We start from the raw sequence: 16,086 nt of genomic DNA on the forward strand, positions 1-16,086 counted from the left end.
AAAAGAAAAACAAATAATAGTAAGCATGCAGACTTAAAAATAGACAGTTGTGGAAGAAATATAAAATTATAATTGAATATGTATATGGTGTTAATAATAAAACATTTTGAAGGAAACATTAAAGTTTATATAGTGAGTAGCTCCTCTACATTGACTAATTTTTCTGATCCGTTATCGAAAGTCAGCTTAGCTTGTGGTTCATTCCAGTTAAATAATTTGAACTTTTTTATTTTCTTCTCTCGCATTAGTTTTCTACAAAGGTATTTTATTCTTGATGCAGTTTTAGTTAGATTATCATTAAGGAAAACTCGTGATCGTTAGTATCAGCTGTAGCAGAGTTAGTCTTATATATGTGACTTAGTTTCAGATCGTGATTTTCGTAATATTTTTTCATTATAAGGTCTCGTTTGAATATATTGTTAAACTTTATAAGGCCACTTTTTTTCTTTTGGATCCAACAGCAGGTGTTAATTTCGGATTCCGACAAATCTATATTATAGTGTTTACCAATATTCATAACCAATTGTATTAGTTTTTCGGAGTTTAATTTAGATGGTATACCAGCCAGAGTAATGTCAGCTCGATTTAATTGGCGTTGCAATGAGTTATTTTCCATTTGAAGTTGCTTAATTTTAGTTGACGTTTTTTCTTCAAGATTGTCTATTTTTGTCAAGCAATTATTAATTTTAGTTGACATTTCTTCAAGAAGTATAGAAATTTCCGTAGATACTTGGTTAGGTAGTTGTTCTATACGATTTTCCATATCATTCAATTTGGCGACAACGTCACTAAAGTTCGGGGTGTTTCCAGATTTGCATGTTTCGCATTTAAATAGTAATGCCTCGCTGTATTCCACCATGTTCTCTGCCATTTCTTTGGTTAGGCCTGGTGTCATTGCTATAGCACAGTTTATATGAAAACTCTTTCTACAGAAGCCACATTTTATTTTTTTATCACTGCGATTTAGGGCAGTTTTACATTTAAAGCAGGACAAAGTTCCTGTTGGAGGGGCTTTTGATGGCATTTTAAAGTTTTTGATTTTATTTTTTATGTAGGAATTAAACTTGTAGTTATTATATTTCCTTTATATTTTATTATTGTTTTTTCAAGTTTTAATTATTATTCCTTTATTTAATTTCTTAAGCTTGAAGTTCTAATTATTCCTCTTTTAATTTTTTTTGTTTTTTTTTATTTATTTATAACACTTTTCTTATATTCTGTCACTGTTTATCATTGTAATTCAGCTATTACATTTATCAATTTATTTGAATTTTTTATACATATTTCTGTCACCTTTTGTCTTATTATTTATTTACATATTTTTTTTTTGTTCTCTTTTTTCAAATTTACGAAAAAGGAAAATCACAATATCAAAATTATAAATTTATTATATGTATTATTTAATTTATTATTTATGATTTAAGCAGCATTCTATCTATTTTAATAGTTCCGATATTTTTCTTTCAAGTTACACTATTTTTATTTATTTTTATACAATCTATAAGCAGAAAAATGCAGAATTTATGGATCGCAAGATTAACACGTCCTACTCTTTTGACATTTTATCTTATTATATTTAGGTTCCTCAAAACTCGTTTGTGTTCAATTTCGTTGTTTTGCTATAATCAGAATCGACAGAGATTAACATACATAATTTCTGATACCTAACACTTATCGTTCGAACTCTATCGTGCTGTTATTACACAGAAGGATGGAGATAGCTAGATCGTTTCCATCCATATTAAAAATTACTTCAACAATTTGTTTAGTTTTAATTTTTACATATTTTTCACCGTAAATTCGTATTCTTAAAAATTTTGGAATTTGATGAAAACCGATGTAAATGCACGTCTTTTAAGGTGTGTTACGTACCCGAAAGGGAATAGACTCTATTGATATGAGTGGTTTGTTGTTGTTCCTGTCTGAATATGGCTTTACAAGATTTACCTTGTCTAATGTTGATGAGCACTGTACTTTTATCTCATCTCTATTTGATTGCCTAATGAATTTTGTTCCGACTACTAGAAGAAAAGTATGTCATGTTAGAGATGTTTGGATGAATTCTAGGGAGGTTGTTTATGCTAAATCGCTTAGAGATCTAGCCTATCATTTTTTTAGACTTCATCGTTCTGAGGATAATTGGAGAATTTACTGTAGGTATAGGAACAAATCTAAAAATATTGTACGAAAAGCGAAAAAGATTCACTTTTCTAGATACTGCTGGAATATGAAAATTTTACGAGGTTCTGGCTGTGTTGGGGACGATTCGGGAGGATATAGCATAGATGTCGAAAACTTGAATGATTTCTTTGTTTGTGACAATGGTTTTGACGACCTAAACAACTCTTTTTTTAATGATACCTTTAATAATTTTAATACTTTTTCTTTTAGTAGTATTAGTGATGCTGAACTGTTTGAAGCAATATATAAAGTTAAATCTCGTTCGGTTGGAGTTGATGACCTTTCAATACAATTTATTAAACTAATTTTTCCATATGTTTCTCAATATATTCTTGAACTTTTTACCAAAATCTTAACATCATCTACTTTTCCATCAGCATGGAAAACTGCTCGTGTTGTTCCTATACCGAGAACAAAAATAATTCGAGGGCCCGATGATCTGAGACCTATCTCTATTTTGCCTGTACTTTCCAAGGTGTTTGAACATATTATGAAAGAACAAATGTTATCATCGAGATTCTTGCATATTTCTGAGGCGCAATATGCTTACCGCAGGGGATACAGTACTTCGTTAATGTTAGTTGGTATTACTGAACGTATTAGGAGTAATGTTAATGCTAATAATTTAAGTGTGCTTGTATATTTTGATCTTTCTATGGCTTTTAATTCAATATGTTTTTCCATGATGATTAAAAAGCTTAAGGATGAGCTACACTTTTCTCTTACTGCTTGTCGTCTAATTTATTCGTATTTGGTTGGCAGATCACAGTTTGTTGACTTTTATGGACAACGCTCATCTCTTCGTTTTCTCTCCTGTGGTGTTCCTCAGGGATCAGTTTTAGGTCCTCTATTATTCATTTTGTATATGAACAGTTTGCTCGATTGTATTAACTCATCTCTATGTGAATGCTTTATTTTTGCCGATGACATCTTTTTATTGTTTACTAGCAGTATGGATTTTCCTGATGTGTTGGAAAATAATATTATAGTGAACACATATCTGGTTATGTGCGTGAATTTTTAGGTTGTTCCTTTGTTGATTTTTTGAAATTTAGGAACTTGATACTATTTTACAATGTTATCAAATGTAGCAAACCGCTTTCTATTTGTGTATCTTTTGTATTTTCGCGGTCTACTAGAAACCCACAAATATGTATTCCTAGAATATTTATGACATTGTTTGAAAAATCATTTGTTGTCAGAATTGCTCGTTGGTGGAACATTTACCTGCTTCTTTACGCATTTTTTCACATTCCAATAATGTTTTTCGGTTGAAACTTTTTCAACATTTGTCTGATTCTTCATAATCTGTTACATACATATGTATTTATTTGTATGTGTATGTTACTGATTGGGACCTAGTAACTTCTCGTTTTTGGTTATTTTAATGGCTGGGGAACCTAATATAAAATTAATATATTTTATATGTTAATTATATTGTATATATTTTTTTCTTTTTTCTCATTTTTATTGAATTTAAAAATTTTTAATATTCTGATCTCAAGATTTAGTACTATGTAATATTGTTATTTTGGCCATGAAGGCTTTATATTACGAAATAAATAAATAATAATAAATGTAAATTGTGTTTTTTACTTATTTTTTTCCTTTTTCCCCATTTTATATTTTGTATGAACAATTTTGGGGTGGAAAAACATATTTTTTTATATCTTAATATCTATCTCTAAACTGAAACGAATGAGACTTTTGCACAGATTTTTAGATTTAGTTATATATTATCGATTTAATACCCCATTTACACATACACGAAATTTAGTATATTTCACTAAAACCTTTTTAATTTTTTCTAATAGTTTTTGAAATTGTGTTTATTATGAAAAATAAGAAAGAAAAACATGGATATACATTAAAATTATGAAATGTTATTTATAATAAAATAAATACTCAGTATTCATATTTTTAAACTTATAAAAATTTCTTTTTTTATACCCTACACCACTATAGTGGGGAGGGTATTATACGTTTGTGCTGATGTTTGTAACATACAAAAATATTGGTCCAATACCCACCTTAAAGTATACCAATCGATTCAGAATCATTTTTTGAGTCGATTAAGACATGTCCGTCCGTCCGTCTGTCCGGCTGGCTGGCTGTCCATGTAAACCTTGTGCGCAAGGTACAGGCCGCAATTTTCAAGATAATTTGATGAAATTTGGACCAAGCATGTTTTTTGGCACAAGGACGAAAGCCTATTGAAAATGGTTGAAATCGGTCCATTATTTCACCTAGCCCCCATACAACCGTACCTCCCGATTTGAACTTTTTATGCTATAATTACGTCAAATATTCTGCTATCTCTTTAAGAATTGGCACAAATAAGTTTTATATAAGTATAAATGACACTGCAGATTTTCGTAAGGATCGGCCTATATTTGACCCTAGCCCCCATACAAACCCCCCCTTAAAAAAATGACTTAAACGTCTAAAATTGACTTGTATCCATTTGTATCGCAATGAAACTCAACAATACTAACTATTATTTAGAAATATATCCTTTTCTCAAATTTACCGAGGATCGGCCCATATTTGACCTATATAAAGCCTCATATAGAAATTTTAGTTTTTTTATCAATAAATGGCTTAAATATTTTGGAATTATGGTAATATTCAACATAAAAGTTTCTTTACAAAAAATAAAAATTTTATAAAAGTAAAAATTGTAAAAATATACTCATGGTATAGGGTATTATATGGTCGGCCATGCCCGACTATACTTTCCTACTTGTTTAATTTTGGAATTATTTAGGAAAAACATAGCTGCATAACTAAAGACTTAATTTTTGAGAAAATTTTAACGAAATCTATTTACGAAGTAGATTTTTTAAACTCGCTAGTTGAGAGTAAGATTACACATCCATATACATATAAAAGGACAATAATATGCTATTATAAAAATTTACTCAAATTATTCAAACTCGGTTTGCACCGGTTGAAGATATGAATCAACATATTTTTTTCATTTTCATAAAATTTTACAATAACCCTGTTTCTATAAGATCCTTGATTCCTATTGAAAATATGAGAAAATGGTCCACAATGTCATTTACTCCCATACAATTACGCCTAAATAAACAACAGGTGTTTAATTCAAAATTGATTTAAGTACCTTTTTGAAATACTATTTATAACAACGTTGGAATCCTATAAAGCTTCCCTTGTTTTGCAACTTTGTTGGAAGATTCTAACGAGTAACCGCTAACGGTGCTTAAATATTGTTTGCCACCAAATTTATGCTTGTTTCGTTTGACATTATAAATCACTTTTAATTTGTCTACGACACAAGCACTACGTGCAATTACATTTACAAAACCATCTACTTCTACGAGGTAATATTTTGGTTTAAATAAAAAGAGATCTTCATCTCTAATAAATTTGAAATACACATTTGTTTTATGTTGTTATAAAATCTTGAGAATCTTGTTTGAGGTGAACAACAGGTTATTTCTTTAATTTGTTCTATAATTTTTCTAATAATTAAGAAATTAATTAAAAAAAAATACTTCGGTTAAAAACGTCAGTTCTAGCATTGGTGCGGTAACTTCAGGGTGCCCCAAAGCTCTGTCTTAGGCCCGCTGCTGATTATAATGTATTTTAATGAGTGTACATATTGAGATTATGTGTAATGAGTTTTGCAAGGCGTTTGTATTTGTTGATGATATTCAGATGTTTTTTTCTAATATGTATTCATATTATTGAACATCCTGTTATTTTTATTTCGAATCCGCCTACTCAATATATATCATTTGAAATGCCTTAGTATTTATTTGGATCAAAATTTCTTTTTTAATGACATGTTAGTCATGTTTCTAGTCAAGTTTTTTCTTAATATTAAGATGGTTGTATTCTCTTAGTTCTTAGGCGTATAATGGTCCATCGAATGGTACCCTTAATAGACTTTTTAATCTTGTATTGAGATTTGTCTATAGTCTAAAGTCACGCGATCATTTTACTAGTTTTGGTATCGACTTTCTTGGTTCTACTTTTGTATTATCAGTTGAATAAATAAATAAATAAATAAATAAATAAATAAATAAATAAATAAATAAATAAATAAATAAAGTAAAAAATAAATAAAAAAATGTTTGCAAAATTCCATAAATATCCAGTAATTTATTCAGTTTTCAATAGATTATTCAGTTTTCATAAGACTACGCCGGCATTACAAAATTTATATAATTTCATTTTCTACCCGTAAGAAGTTGATCGATTTCTAAATCAAAATTTATTAACTTTAAAGCATATTTAATAAACGCATTTTTTAAGCAGGACAAAGGCATCTAAACCTTATAGTATAATTTGCCTTTTTATGAATAATAAATTCACTTTTAAATGCATCATGCCTAACTATTAAGTCCTTAAATCAATATTCTATGGAGTACTTGTCTATGGACATATTTACACTTATAAAATTATTTTTAAAAACAAAATAAATACAATTACTAACAAGATTTTCATGAAAAGCTTTTAAGTATTATATTATTTGTTAACTGTTTTAGTTTTTTTTTAGTTTGGACACACACCAAGAAAATTCAAACAAGTATTATTTTTTCCAATTTGCTTTGAAAGTCTAATATCTAGCAAATGTAATTGCCAGATATTAGAATTTCAAATTCACAACCAACTATTCAATTAAAAAAAAAACAAGTTAGAGTGCTATAATTGATCAAATATTTGTAGAAATAAGTTTTCTCATGTCTTTAATAGAAAAAATACCAAAAGTTAAATCTCTTATAATTCCATGATTTGTTGAACATTATAAATTTAGTTATTTGCATGTATGTATGTGTGTAAAAGATTTAGAGATTTTCAAAATACAAATACATATATAATTTTGTTCTACACAAAATTTTGTTCAACACAAATTGATAACGCTCTTTAAATACGGTTAAGCGCTTTTAGGGGCTGGACCTAATATAGGAGAAATAGAAGTATACAAAACTAAAATTTTTGCCAAATTATGTATCAATAGCTTAATTTGATAATAAGTAATGCACGTTAAAAAGATTTTCGTAAAAGGACTTTGTATGGGAGCTATGTCCAATTATGTATATAAAGACAAAATTTCAGAATTCTGTGTCTATTTCATTACTTGGTAATAAATATTGTAAATCTAAGTGATTTCTGGACCTAGTATGAGAGCTATGACCAAATATGGACCGATCGTAAAACAATTTTATAGTGAATTTATGTATATAAGAGCAATATTTTTGCTAAATGTATGGATATCAATATTTGGTTATGAGTTATGTGAGTTTTTTTTCTATTTTTCGGAAGGGAACATTGTATGTGTATTTTTCTAAGAGGGACCTTGTGTAGGAGCTATGATTATTATGGACCGATCGGAAAAAAATTCCACAATATTATTTCTCTGTATATAAGCAATAATTGTACCTATCGGAAAAAGATTTCGTGGTAATATTTCTTTATGTGAGAGCAATACTTCTACCAAATTTTATATCGATATCTTTAGTAATGAGTTAGGCGCGTTTATGTGATTTTCGGGAGGGGACCTTCTATGGGAGCTATGACCAATTATGGACCGATCCAAAGAAACTTTAATGCTAATATTTCTGTATATAAAAGCAATACTTGTACCAAAATTTATATCGATATCTTAATTTAGTAATGAGTTTTGCGCGTTTAAGTGATTTTCGGGAGGGGACCTTGTATGGGAGCTATGACCAATTATGGACCGATCCAAAAAAGCTTTCATTGTAATTTGTATTTAAGAGCAATACTTGTACCAAATTTTTTAACGATATCTTAATTTAGTAATGAGTTATGCGCGTTTAAGTGATTTTCGGGAGGGGACCTTGTATGGGAGCTATGACCAGTTATGGACCGATACAAAAAAGCTTTCATTGTAATATTTCTGTATATAAGAGCAATACTTGTACCAAATTTTATATCGATATCTTTATTTAGTAATGAGTTTTGCGCGTTTAAGTGATTTTCGGGAGGGGACCTTGTATGGGAGCTATGACCAATTATGGACCCATCCAAAAAATTTTTCTTCTGAATAAATTCTATTGTTATAAAATTTTAATTTCTAAAATTTTGTGAAGATATCTGCATTACGACGGAAGTTATTAACAAAAAACTAAATTTCCGGGAATATGTACTTTTGTAAGGGAGGTATATGAAATTGTGGACCGATTCTGGCGATTTTAAGCAGAGATTAATTGTGTGGAAACGAATGTATGCCGATTTTTATGGAATTATCTTGCATAGTTTTCGAGAAAATTACATCAGAATGTGTAAGAAATGCTTATTTTTTCGAGGATGTTTCAAATTTTGATTCATAACTATTCCCGATGTGAACCGATTTTGCCCATTTTCAATACCAAACAACTTAGGAAAACTAAGAAAATTTTGGGTGAATTTGGTTAAATTCTATTGCTTCGTTTTATCGTGAGCGTGTTTTACACAGACAGACGGACATAGCTAGATCGACTCAGAATTTGATAAGGACCCAGAATATATATACTTTGTTGGGTCTCGGATGAATATTTCTTGGTGTTACACACGGAAACACAAAGTTATATATACCCTCTATCACCACTGATGGTGGTGGAGGGTATAAAAAAAAGAATATTTGCGTACTTGCCAAATGGTGCAACCAAGTATATGGAGTCAATTTTAGTAAAACGTTCTCATCATTAGATTGATTTTGGCTATAGCTGGAGAAGATGAAACCTACATCACGTGGATGAAGTTTACATGAAGCAAGTCTGATGGCTTTTAAAATGAAAGGTGTCCAGGTCAAGTTTTGCGTTTGAAAAACTTAAACAGACTTGCCGTTCGTAGTATAAAGTTCTAAGCTTGCGACAGCGAACCTTGTTTTTATAATAGAAATGAAAATGGAAAATATAATTTTATTGTTGTTGGAACAGTTCGACTGTGACCGACAGCTCTGGGGAAATACTTTCGATTGATACAGCTGTCGCTGGGTTATAATCCTTGGCAGAGCACATTAATTAATAATATTCTATATGAAAGTGCTTTCGATTTTGATTTTGTTTAAAAAATAGTTCAACTTAAATTGAATACTCCTATTATTTTGAACAAGAGATTTTCTATATAAATTTATAAAATGTATATAAATTTCTTCAATATTTAAAATAACGATTATAAAAATTAGAGAACAAGTTAAATAAATAAATTATAAAAAGATTTAATTAAAAATTTAAATCTTTCAATAAAAAATTTATATTCGAAATTTTTCAAATTTTCACTCCTATTATTTTGTACATATGAATGATAATAAAAATAAAAAAATCAAAATCTTAAAAATAAAAAATATGCAAATGTAAAAAATATTTATTGAAGTGAAACAAAAGACTCCTCAGACAATATAAATAACCAAAATTATAAGAGCAAAAATAAATTTAGGTTCCATAAGTGGTAATAAGTCAAAAAATTAAAAAATGCACTACTCAATATATGTAAATGGTAGAACTCAGTCACAAATTTTTATCATTTCAAACAAATAAACTAACAAAGCAGTTTAAATAAAAGCTCCTAATAAAAAGTAAAATATATACATATATCAAAAAGAAATAAAAAGCACTCAAGATCGCTAAGGTACTCGACAGACAATCATAACAAGGCCATCAACTACCAACAGAAAAGTGCGCTAGAAGTTTAAGCCGAAATGAATTATTCGAGTGGGAAAATATACGAAGATCAATAGGTAGGTTAGGTTAGGTTGATAGGTGGATGTATATTACATCAAATTCGAAGAAATATACCTAGGCCGCAGTCGGGCCTAATGTGCGCTGCTTTTCATGAGAAAAAAAGAGGGAACTGAATGAATTATTTTACAGTGTTCAGAAACTCAGTAATTCCTAAGAATCATCCAATCAGTGTTAGTCAGGAATGTTATTTAGGGAATAACATCACTTCCAAGATACTTGGATCTAACTTCGGCGAATGCCTGACAGTGTTAAAGAAAGTGCTCCAGAGTTTCAGAGTTTCCGACATATTCTGTGTCTGGTATTCGATCAGGCACATCCGATGATTGTGTATAACCTTCCAAAGTGTCCAGTATACATTGATGGCAAGTTCATCTAAAGTAAAGAGCCGTTCGGCTGTAAGCACCGCCTCATATCTTAAATATGTTTCAATGGGTGGAATATCTAGCAACGTTTCCAGAGCCTTGGTTGAAGTAGTACACTTATACTTATAGTATTTTGCACTTTTTGTCTAAAGCGGTCCACCAGATTATTGAATCATAAGCTAGGATTGATCTAATTACACTTTTATAAAGCCAATGTGTCATAGTAGGTCTAAGACCCCATTTAATACCTATAGTTCTCCTATATATCGCGCAGCACCGATGTGCCTTGTTGATCCTATCCTCTATGTGTTTTCTCCCTTTTGATTTTCGGTCGAGGATTACACATAAGTATTTAACTTTGTCACTGGTATCTTCTTGCCCAGGAAGCAAGGTTCGATATACGTAGAAATTTTTGTCTTTCTTGACCTCTCGGTTGAGCCTAGCTTAAGGCCGTATTCAGAGCCTCCTCATCTCTTCTACACAAGTAATTTGGATCCTTCCCTTTTTAAAGTATTACAACATCATCTGCATAGCAGACAGGACTAAGTCCTTTCTCGGTTAGGGTCCTTAGGAGGCTATTAATCGTGGTAACCCAGAGTAAATGTGACAAAATGCCACCCTGTGTTATACCGCGAAATACATTTTTCCTGATAGTTATATCGTACATCACGCAGCTTATCCATCTATTCCTTGGCATGTGGTTGATCCAGTTACGTAGCACCCGGTCAAACATAAAACTGGTCTAGGGATTGGATTAGAGTATCAGTTTGCACGTTATTGAAGGCGCCTATGTAGTGAACAACTTCGTTTAAGGCGGATTCCACCGATCGTCCCTTTACATAAGCATGCTGCTTGAATTTTAGGTCCTTGTCGGGTATACTGCTTTTAACCATAATATTGGCTATCCGTTCCAAGGTTTTAAGTAGAAAGGACGTAAGACTTATAGGTCGATAAGACTTAGGTGTCGCATAGCTAGGTTTCCCTGGCTTTGGTATAAATATTACCCTTGCATCCTGCCATTCAAGCATGCAGTAAATATCTGAGACAGTTGTACGGAAACCAGTCCCGCTTCCATCTGTAAGAGTGCCGGGAAAATTCCGTCCGGCCCTGCAGCTTTATAGGGAGCGAAGCTCTTGATTGCCTCTTTAACAATATCAGATGTGTTCCGTGTTAGCCTCCCCTTCCTCCAATATCGGTTCATCTATGTTATTCGATATAACGGCTGGGAAATGGGAGTCCATTAGGAGTTTTATTCCAGCCTCCTGCCCGTGTCATCGACCATAGATTCCTGTTGGACATGAGTTTTGGATAGGAAGTTTTTTATCTTCGATACGTCATTTACGCTGTTTACCTGTTCACAGAAAAGTTTCCAGGAGTCTCACTAAGTTTACTATGATATTCATCCTAGTATACTGCGGTCTTTTTACGCCGTGACCGGTTAAAGAGTTTGCGAAGATGTTTCTCCTGGGCAGATCTCCGCTCTCGCAGAGGGCAACTGTCCTCGAACGATTCAACCAATGCACTTGTGAGCATTTCTACTTTGGCGTCTATGTCCTCTTTATTTCGACAAAAGTGTCCTGACATAAACGGTTCTTTAGTAAAGAATCGAACATTGTCCAATTAGTTTTAAACGTATTCCAAAATTTTATCGGCTTTGGTGGCAGCCGTAGTATTTTGAATCTTATGTACCGATGGTCAGAAAAGGAGTGGCTGTCCGAAACTCTCCAATCCTGAATTTCGTTTATAAGCTCTTCTGAACATATAGTTATATCTAATAATAATACTAAGTTAACTAAGTTCGATGTGATCAAGTCTTTAGTATAAAGGAAATTCATGAGGGCTTGTCCTCTGCGATTGGTGTTTGTACTACCCCAAGTTACATGTTGGGAGTTGGCATCACAATCTTTTACAATTTTCTTATTTTTCCTTTGTGCCTCGTCGACCAGTTTCATCAGCTACGACGTTGGTGGTAGTGTCGGAGAATCGAAAGGCAGGTAAACAGATGCTAGGCATACGTTGCCACGACCTTGCTTCAGCACCGTTGCATCCGATGTGGATAATCTTGTTGAGAGGAGAAAACATAAGTTCTTGTGACATAGGATACATGTTCTCGATCGAGACCCTTTATTAACGTAGAAAAATTGCAAATCGTCCAAGGTTCCTGGATTAAAGCTATATGTATCTTGCTTGTGTTAATTTTAGCCATCAGAGCGTTAGTACCGCCTCATTCCGATGGAGGTTTATTTGGATAACCTCAGTCATTGTCATCCATTTAAATTTTCTTCTAGGGAGTTAGTGATCACATTGTTGGATTTGACTCTTCCGTGTAACCTGAAGTGGCTATTGATGCAGTAGGTACCATTGATGGCACTGCAGGGTCCTTATTAGGCATATGAAGAGTAGTCGTTATCATCGACATTTTCCTTATTTTGGACAGCATTGCTGTTCAATAGACAAAAGATTGCTCAAACAACTGTACCTGATTCGTGGGATAATAATTTGAGTATTCCTGGCACAATGAAGAAAGGCCAATCTTTTTAGCCCTGTGAAAGTGTAGCATACTACGATTTCTCATAAATGAACGAAAGCCACATTCAAGCCTATTGAAAATAGATAACATCGATCCATTATTTCACCTAGGCCCCATACAACTGAACACGCGAAATAGGGCTTTTAAGTTCATAATTATGTCATAAAAATGTCTTACAATGTCCAAAATTGACTTTTAACCAATCGTTTCGCAATAAAAATTTATATAACTAACTGTTATTTTAAAATAACACAAATTTAGTTAGGATCGGCCCATGTTTGACCTACATCCTTATATAAAGCTCATTTAGAAAATTAGTTTTCATTTAGAAAATACTTTGGAAATATAGTACGGTACGGAATATGTACGATTCTGTTAGTGAATGTTTTAGTGCTCTTTTGAAGAATGATAACACGAACAATTTTATATAAATTCAAAGAACAAAAAAAAAAAATTATACACAATTTGTTTAAGATTTTATATTTATGCAATGAAAAATAAATTGATAAAATTTTTATTGCATACCTCAATTAAAAAATTGGTTTAGGAATTCACAAAAAAATAATTTTAAACGACTCCGTAAATTAGGAAAGTTATTTACTAACATTAAAATTATAAAATATTTGTTTAATTGTACAATTCATTTAAAATCATTTTGTGGACCATAATTACTCTACAAACATTTAAAAATTATTTTTCCAGTATTCGTGTATGTTTGTGAAAGCTTGCAGAAAAATACAAATAAACTAAAGAATATTTTATTTTAAAATTTATATTAATAATAATAATATTTTATTAAATTTTTTAATTCTACAATTTTTTAGGGGCAAAATAAAGACAGACCAAAGAAGTCGGATATTGAACATGCCTATAATTGCTTTGTACGATCTCAGGAATTTTATATTAAATTTAATAGCATTTTCAATGTGATATGCTAGTAAATTAATTATTAAATACACAGTTTTAGTAAATGCAAATAATCTTTAATGTTGAATAAAACTACAAAACTTTTAAATTTTGACAAAAAAATGTCACAACCTGATATAATATGCGAAACACAAGGAGCGGCCATAGCGGTAACAAATGAGGCGAACGATCATTTAACGGATCATCTCCATAATAATAATTTTTCTAATTTGGTAACGACAACCTACACTCAATATGGTATACTAGTCAGAAATGATCAATTTGATGATGTAGCATCTGCGCCGTTATCAATAATACAACCTGATATACATGATATTGCTGAAGCTCTTGAGCGTCACAAACATTTAACAAAAGAGTATGATGATATTCAGGAACATTTAACGAGCGTGGATAATGACGGAATTGATGAAGACGCTAACGAATTGCACCACAATGAGGATATGAGTCTCAAAACAGCTGATTGTCAAAGCTTAGTTATGCATTCTATAGATGATGGTAAGTTTACATATTGCGCATTTCTAATATACCGATATACATTTCTATTTACATCATTCAAGAAATTTTAAATATTTATTTGATATACAATATTTCCAACGACACCTGAAAAAAGAGTGTAAAATTTTATTTAATTAATACTTCTGAAAATACCTTCGAATATTTGGTTTCCGTTTTATTGTTTACTCAATACTGTAAACAATAAAACGGAAACCAAATATTATAATTTTAGAATTAAAATAATTATTCTATTTCATCACTTAACAATAATTTACAGAATTATTTATTAAAGTAATATGGTTAATTTTTATTTACAACTGTTATTCTGGATATTTTAGTTATTTTAGTTCTCAATAAAGGAGAAGTTATATAGGTGCAAAATTTACATAACAACAGTAAGTATACAGATCATTTCAATATATTTTTATTCAATGATATTAATAAAATCTATGAAAATTTTACCTGTTTTGATAATGGCTCCAAATTAATAAGTATAAAAGTTTTTCGCCATTTAAATCTATTGAATGATTAATTAGTGGTTGAATTTTTTCAATTAATAAAAAACGCTGAGATTCTGGCCGTTTTGACATATTATTGAAAATTTGCATAATTGTATATATTTTCTTTAATTTCTAAATTCTCCAAATTCCAAAGTACAGTAGTTTTCCGATTTAACGACCATTCAATTCTACGAACATCGCATTTAACGAACAAGCTAATTTTTCCTATTGACTACCTTAAATAACGAACAAAACTTGTTTTTTGTACTCTGTTTAACGAACTAATATAAATATTATTATTTAAATTAAGATAAAATGACATTTATCAAAAATAACAAATAACCTAAGTTGTAGCAAGCGGTGCTTTTATACCCAAAACTGTAACTCATTCTGGGTTCTTATTAAATTTTAGTTCGATGTAGCTATGTCCGTCCGTCCTTCAGATAATGACTTTAACGCTCAATACTCGCTTAACAATACGAGTACGCCGAGTACAAACCGATATCTAACAAATTTTATGGGAATCGGTCCATAATTCAGCTTACCCTCCATATCAGGCCCCCTTAAGATAATTACATCAACGCTCATTACTCGCTTAAAAATACGACTATAGAGATGAACTTCGAGAAATAACTTTAAAGCTAATGACAGAATTAAAAATACAGCGATTAAATTCGACACAAATATGGTTTGAAGGTGGGTATATAAGATTCGGAATTTTGTGTTTTGTGCTATTTTTATAAAAAAAGAATTAATTTTTATAAAATACATTTAAAAAATATTTTATGTATGTATTAATTATGTTCCTACCAAAAACCCACGACTTACTTAGTACTGCATATAACGAACTTTTCAATTTTACGAACAGGCCTGACAACATATGGGTTCGTTAAATCGGAAAACTACTGTACATAATAATACTACCAATCATACCTTGATCTACTGTAGACCTTTCTTTAAGGATAGAAAATTTTATTTGATTGACCCCGATTTAATATGAAACCTTATTATATTGGACTAAGCAATTTAATATGTGCCTGTTTTGGTCATAAGTCATGCACATGAATATATTGAATACCATAATTATAATGGAATTGATTGGGATGGTGTTTTAAGGTTTTTGTCAGATTTTGATACATCTGTTATTTATGCTTTCAGTGATGTCGAATTAATATGCTCTAGTTTATGCTCTCTTTTTCAATCATTATTGCTTTTTGTGCCGGTAGTTAGAAAAAAATTAAATTTGATAATGATGTTTGAATGACGTCTAATGAAGTTGTTTTAGCAAAAGCTTTAAGAGACTTGGCTTTTCTAGCATACAGGAAAAATAAAACTGCTCTGAATAGGAAGATATTTCGCAAACATCGCAATAA

General features: G+C 30.9%; 1 protein-coding gene across 4 annotated transcripts in view; it reads left to right on the plus strand.

Annotated features, from left to right (window-relative positions):
• Positions 1-16,086, plus strand: part of LOC111675078 (polycomb protein PHO) — a 56,891-nt gene that overhangs the window by 3,426 nt on the left and 37,379 nt on the right. For all 4 annotated transcript variants that reach the window (XM_046945322.1, XM_046945382.1, XM_046945316.1 and 1 more), the window contains exon 2: positions 13,616-14,213. In XM_046945322.1, coding sequence (XP_046801278.1) covers positions 13,778-14,213 — 436 coding nt within the window. In that variant the 5' untranslated portion in view covers positions 13,616-13,777. The remainder of the gene's footprint in view (positions 1-13,615; positions 14,214-16,086) is intronic.

Source organism: Lucilia cuprina, chromosome X, assembly GCF_022045245.1.
Source record: "Lucilia cuprina isolate Lc7/37 chromosome X, ASM2204524v1, whole genome shotgun sequence".
NCBI lineage: Eukaryota > Metazoa > Arthropoda > Insecta > Diptera > Calliphoridae > Lucilia > Lucilia cuprina.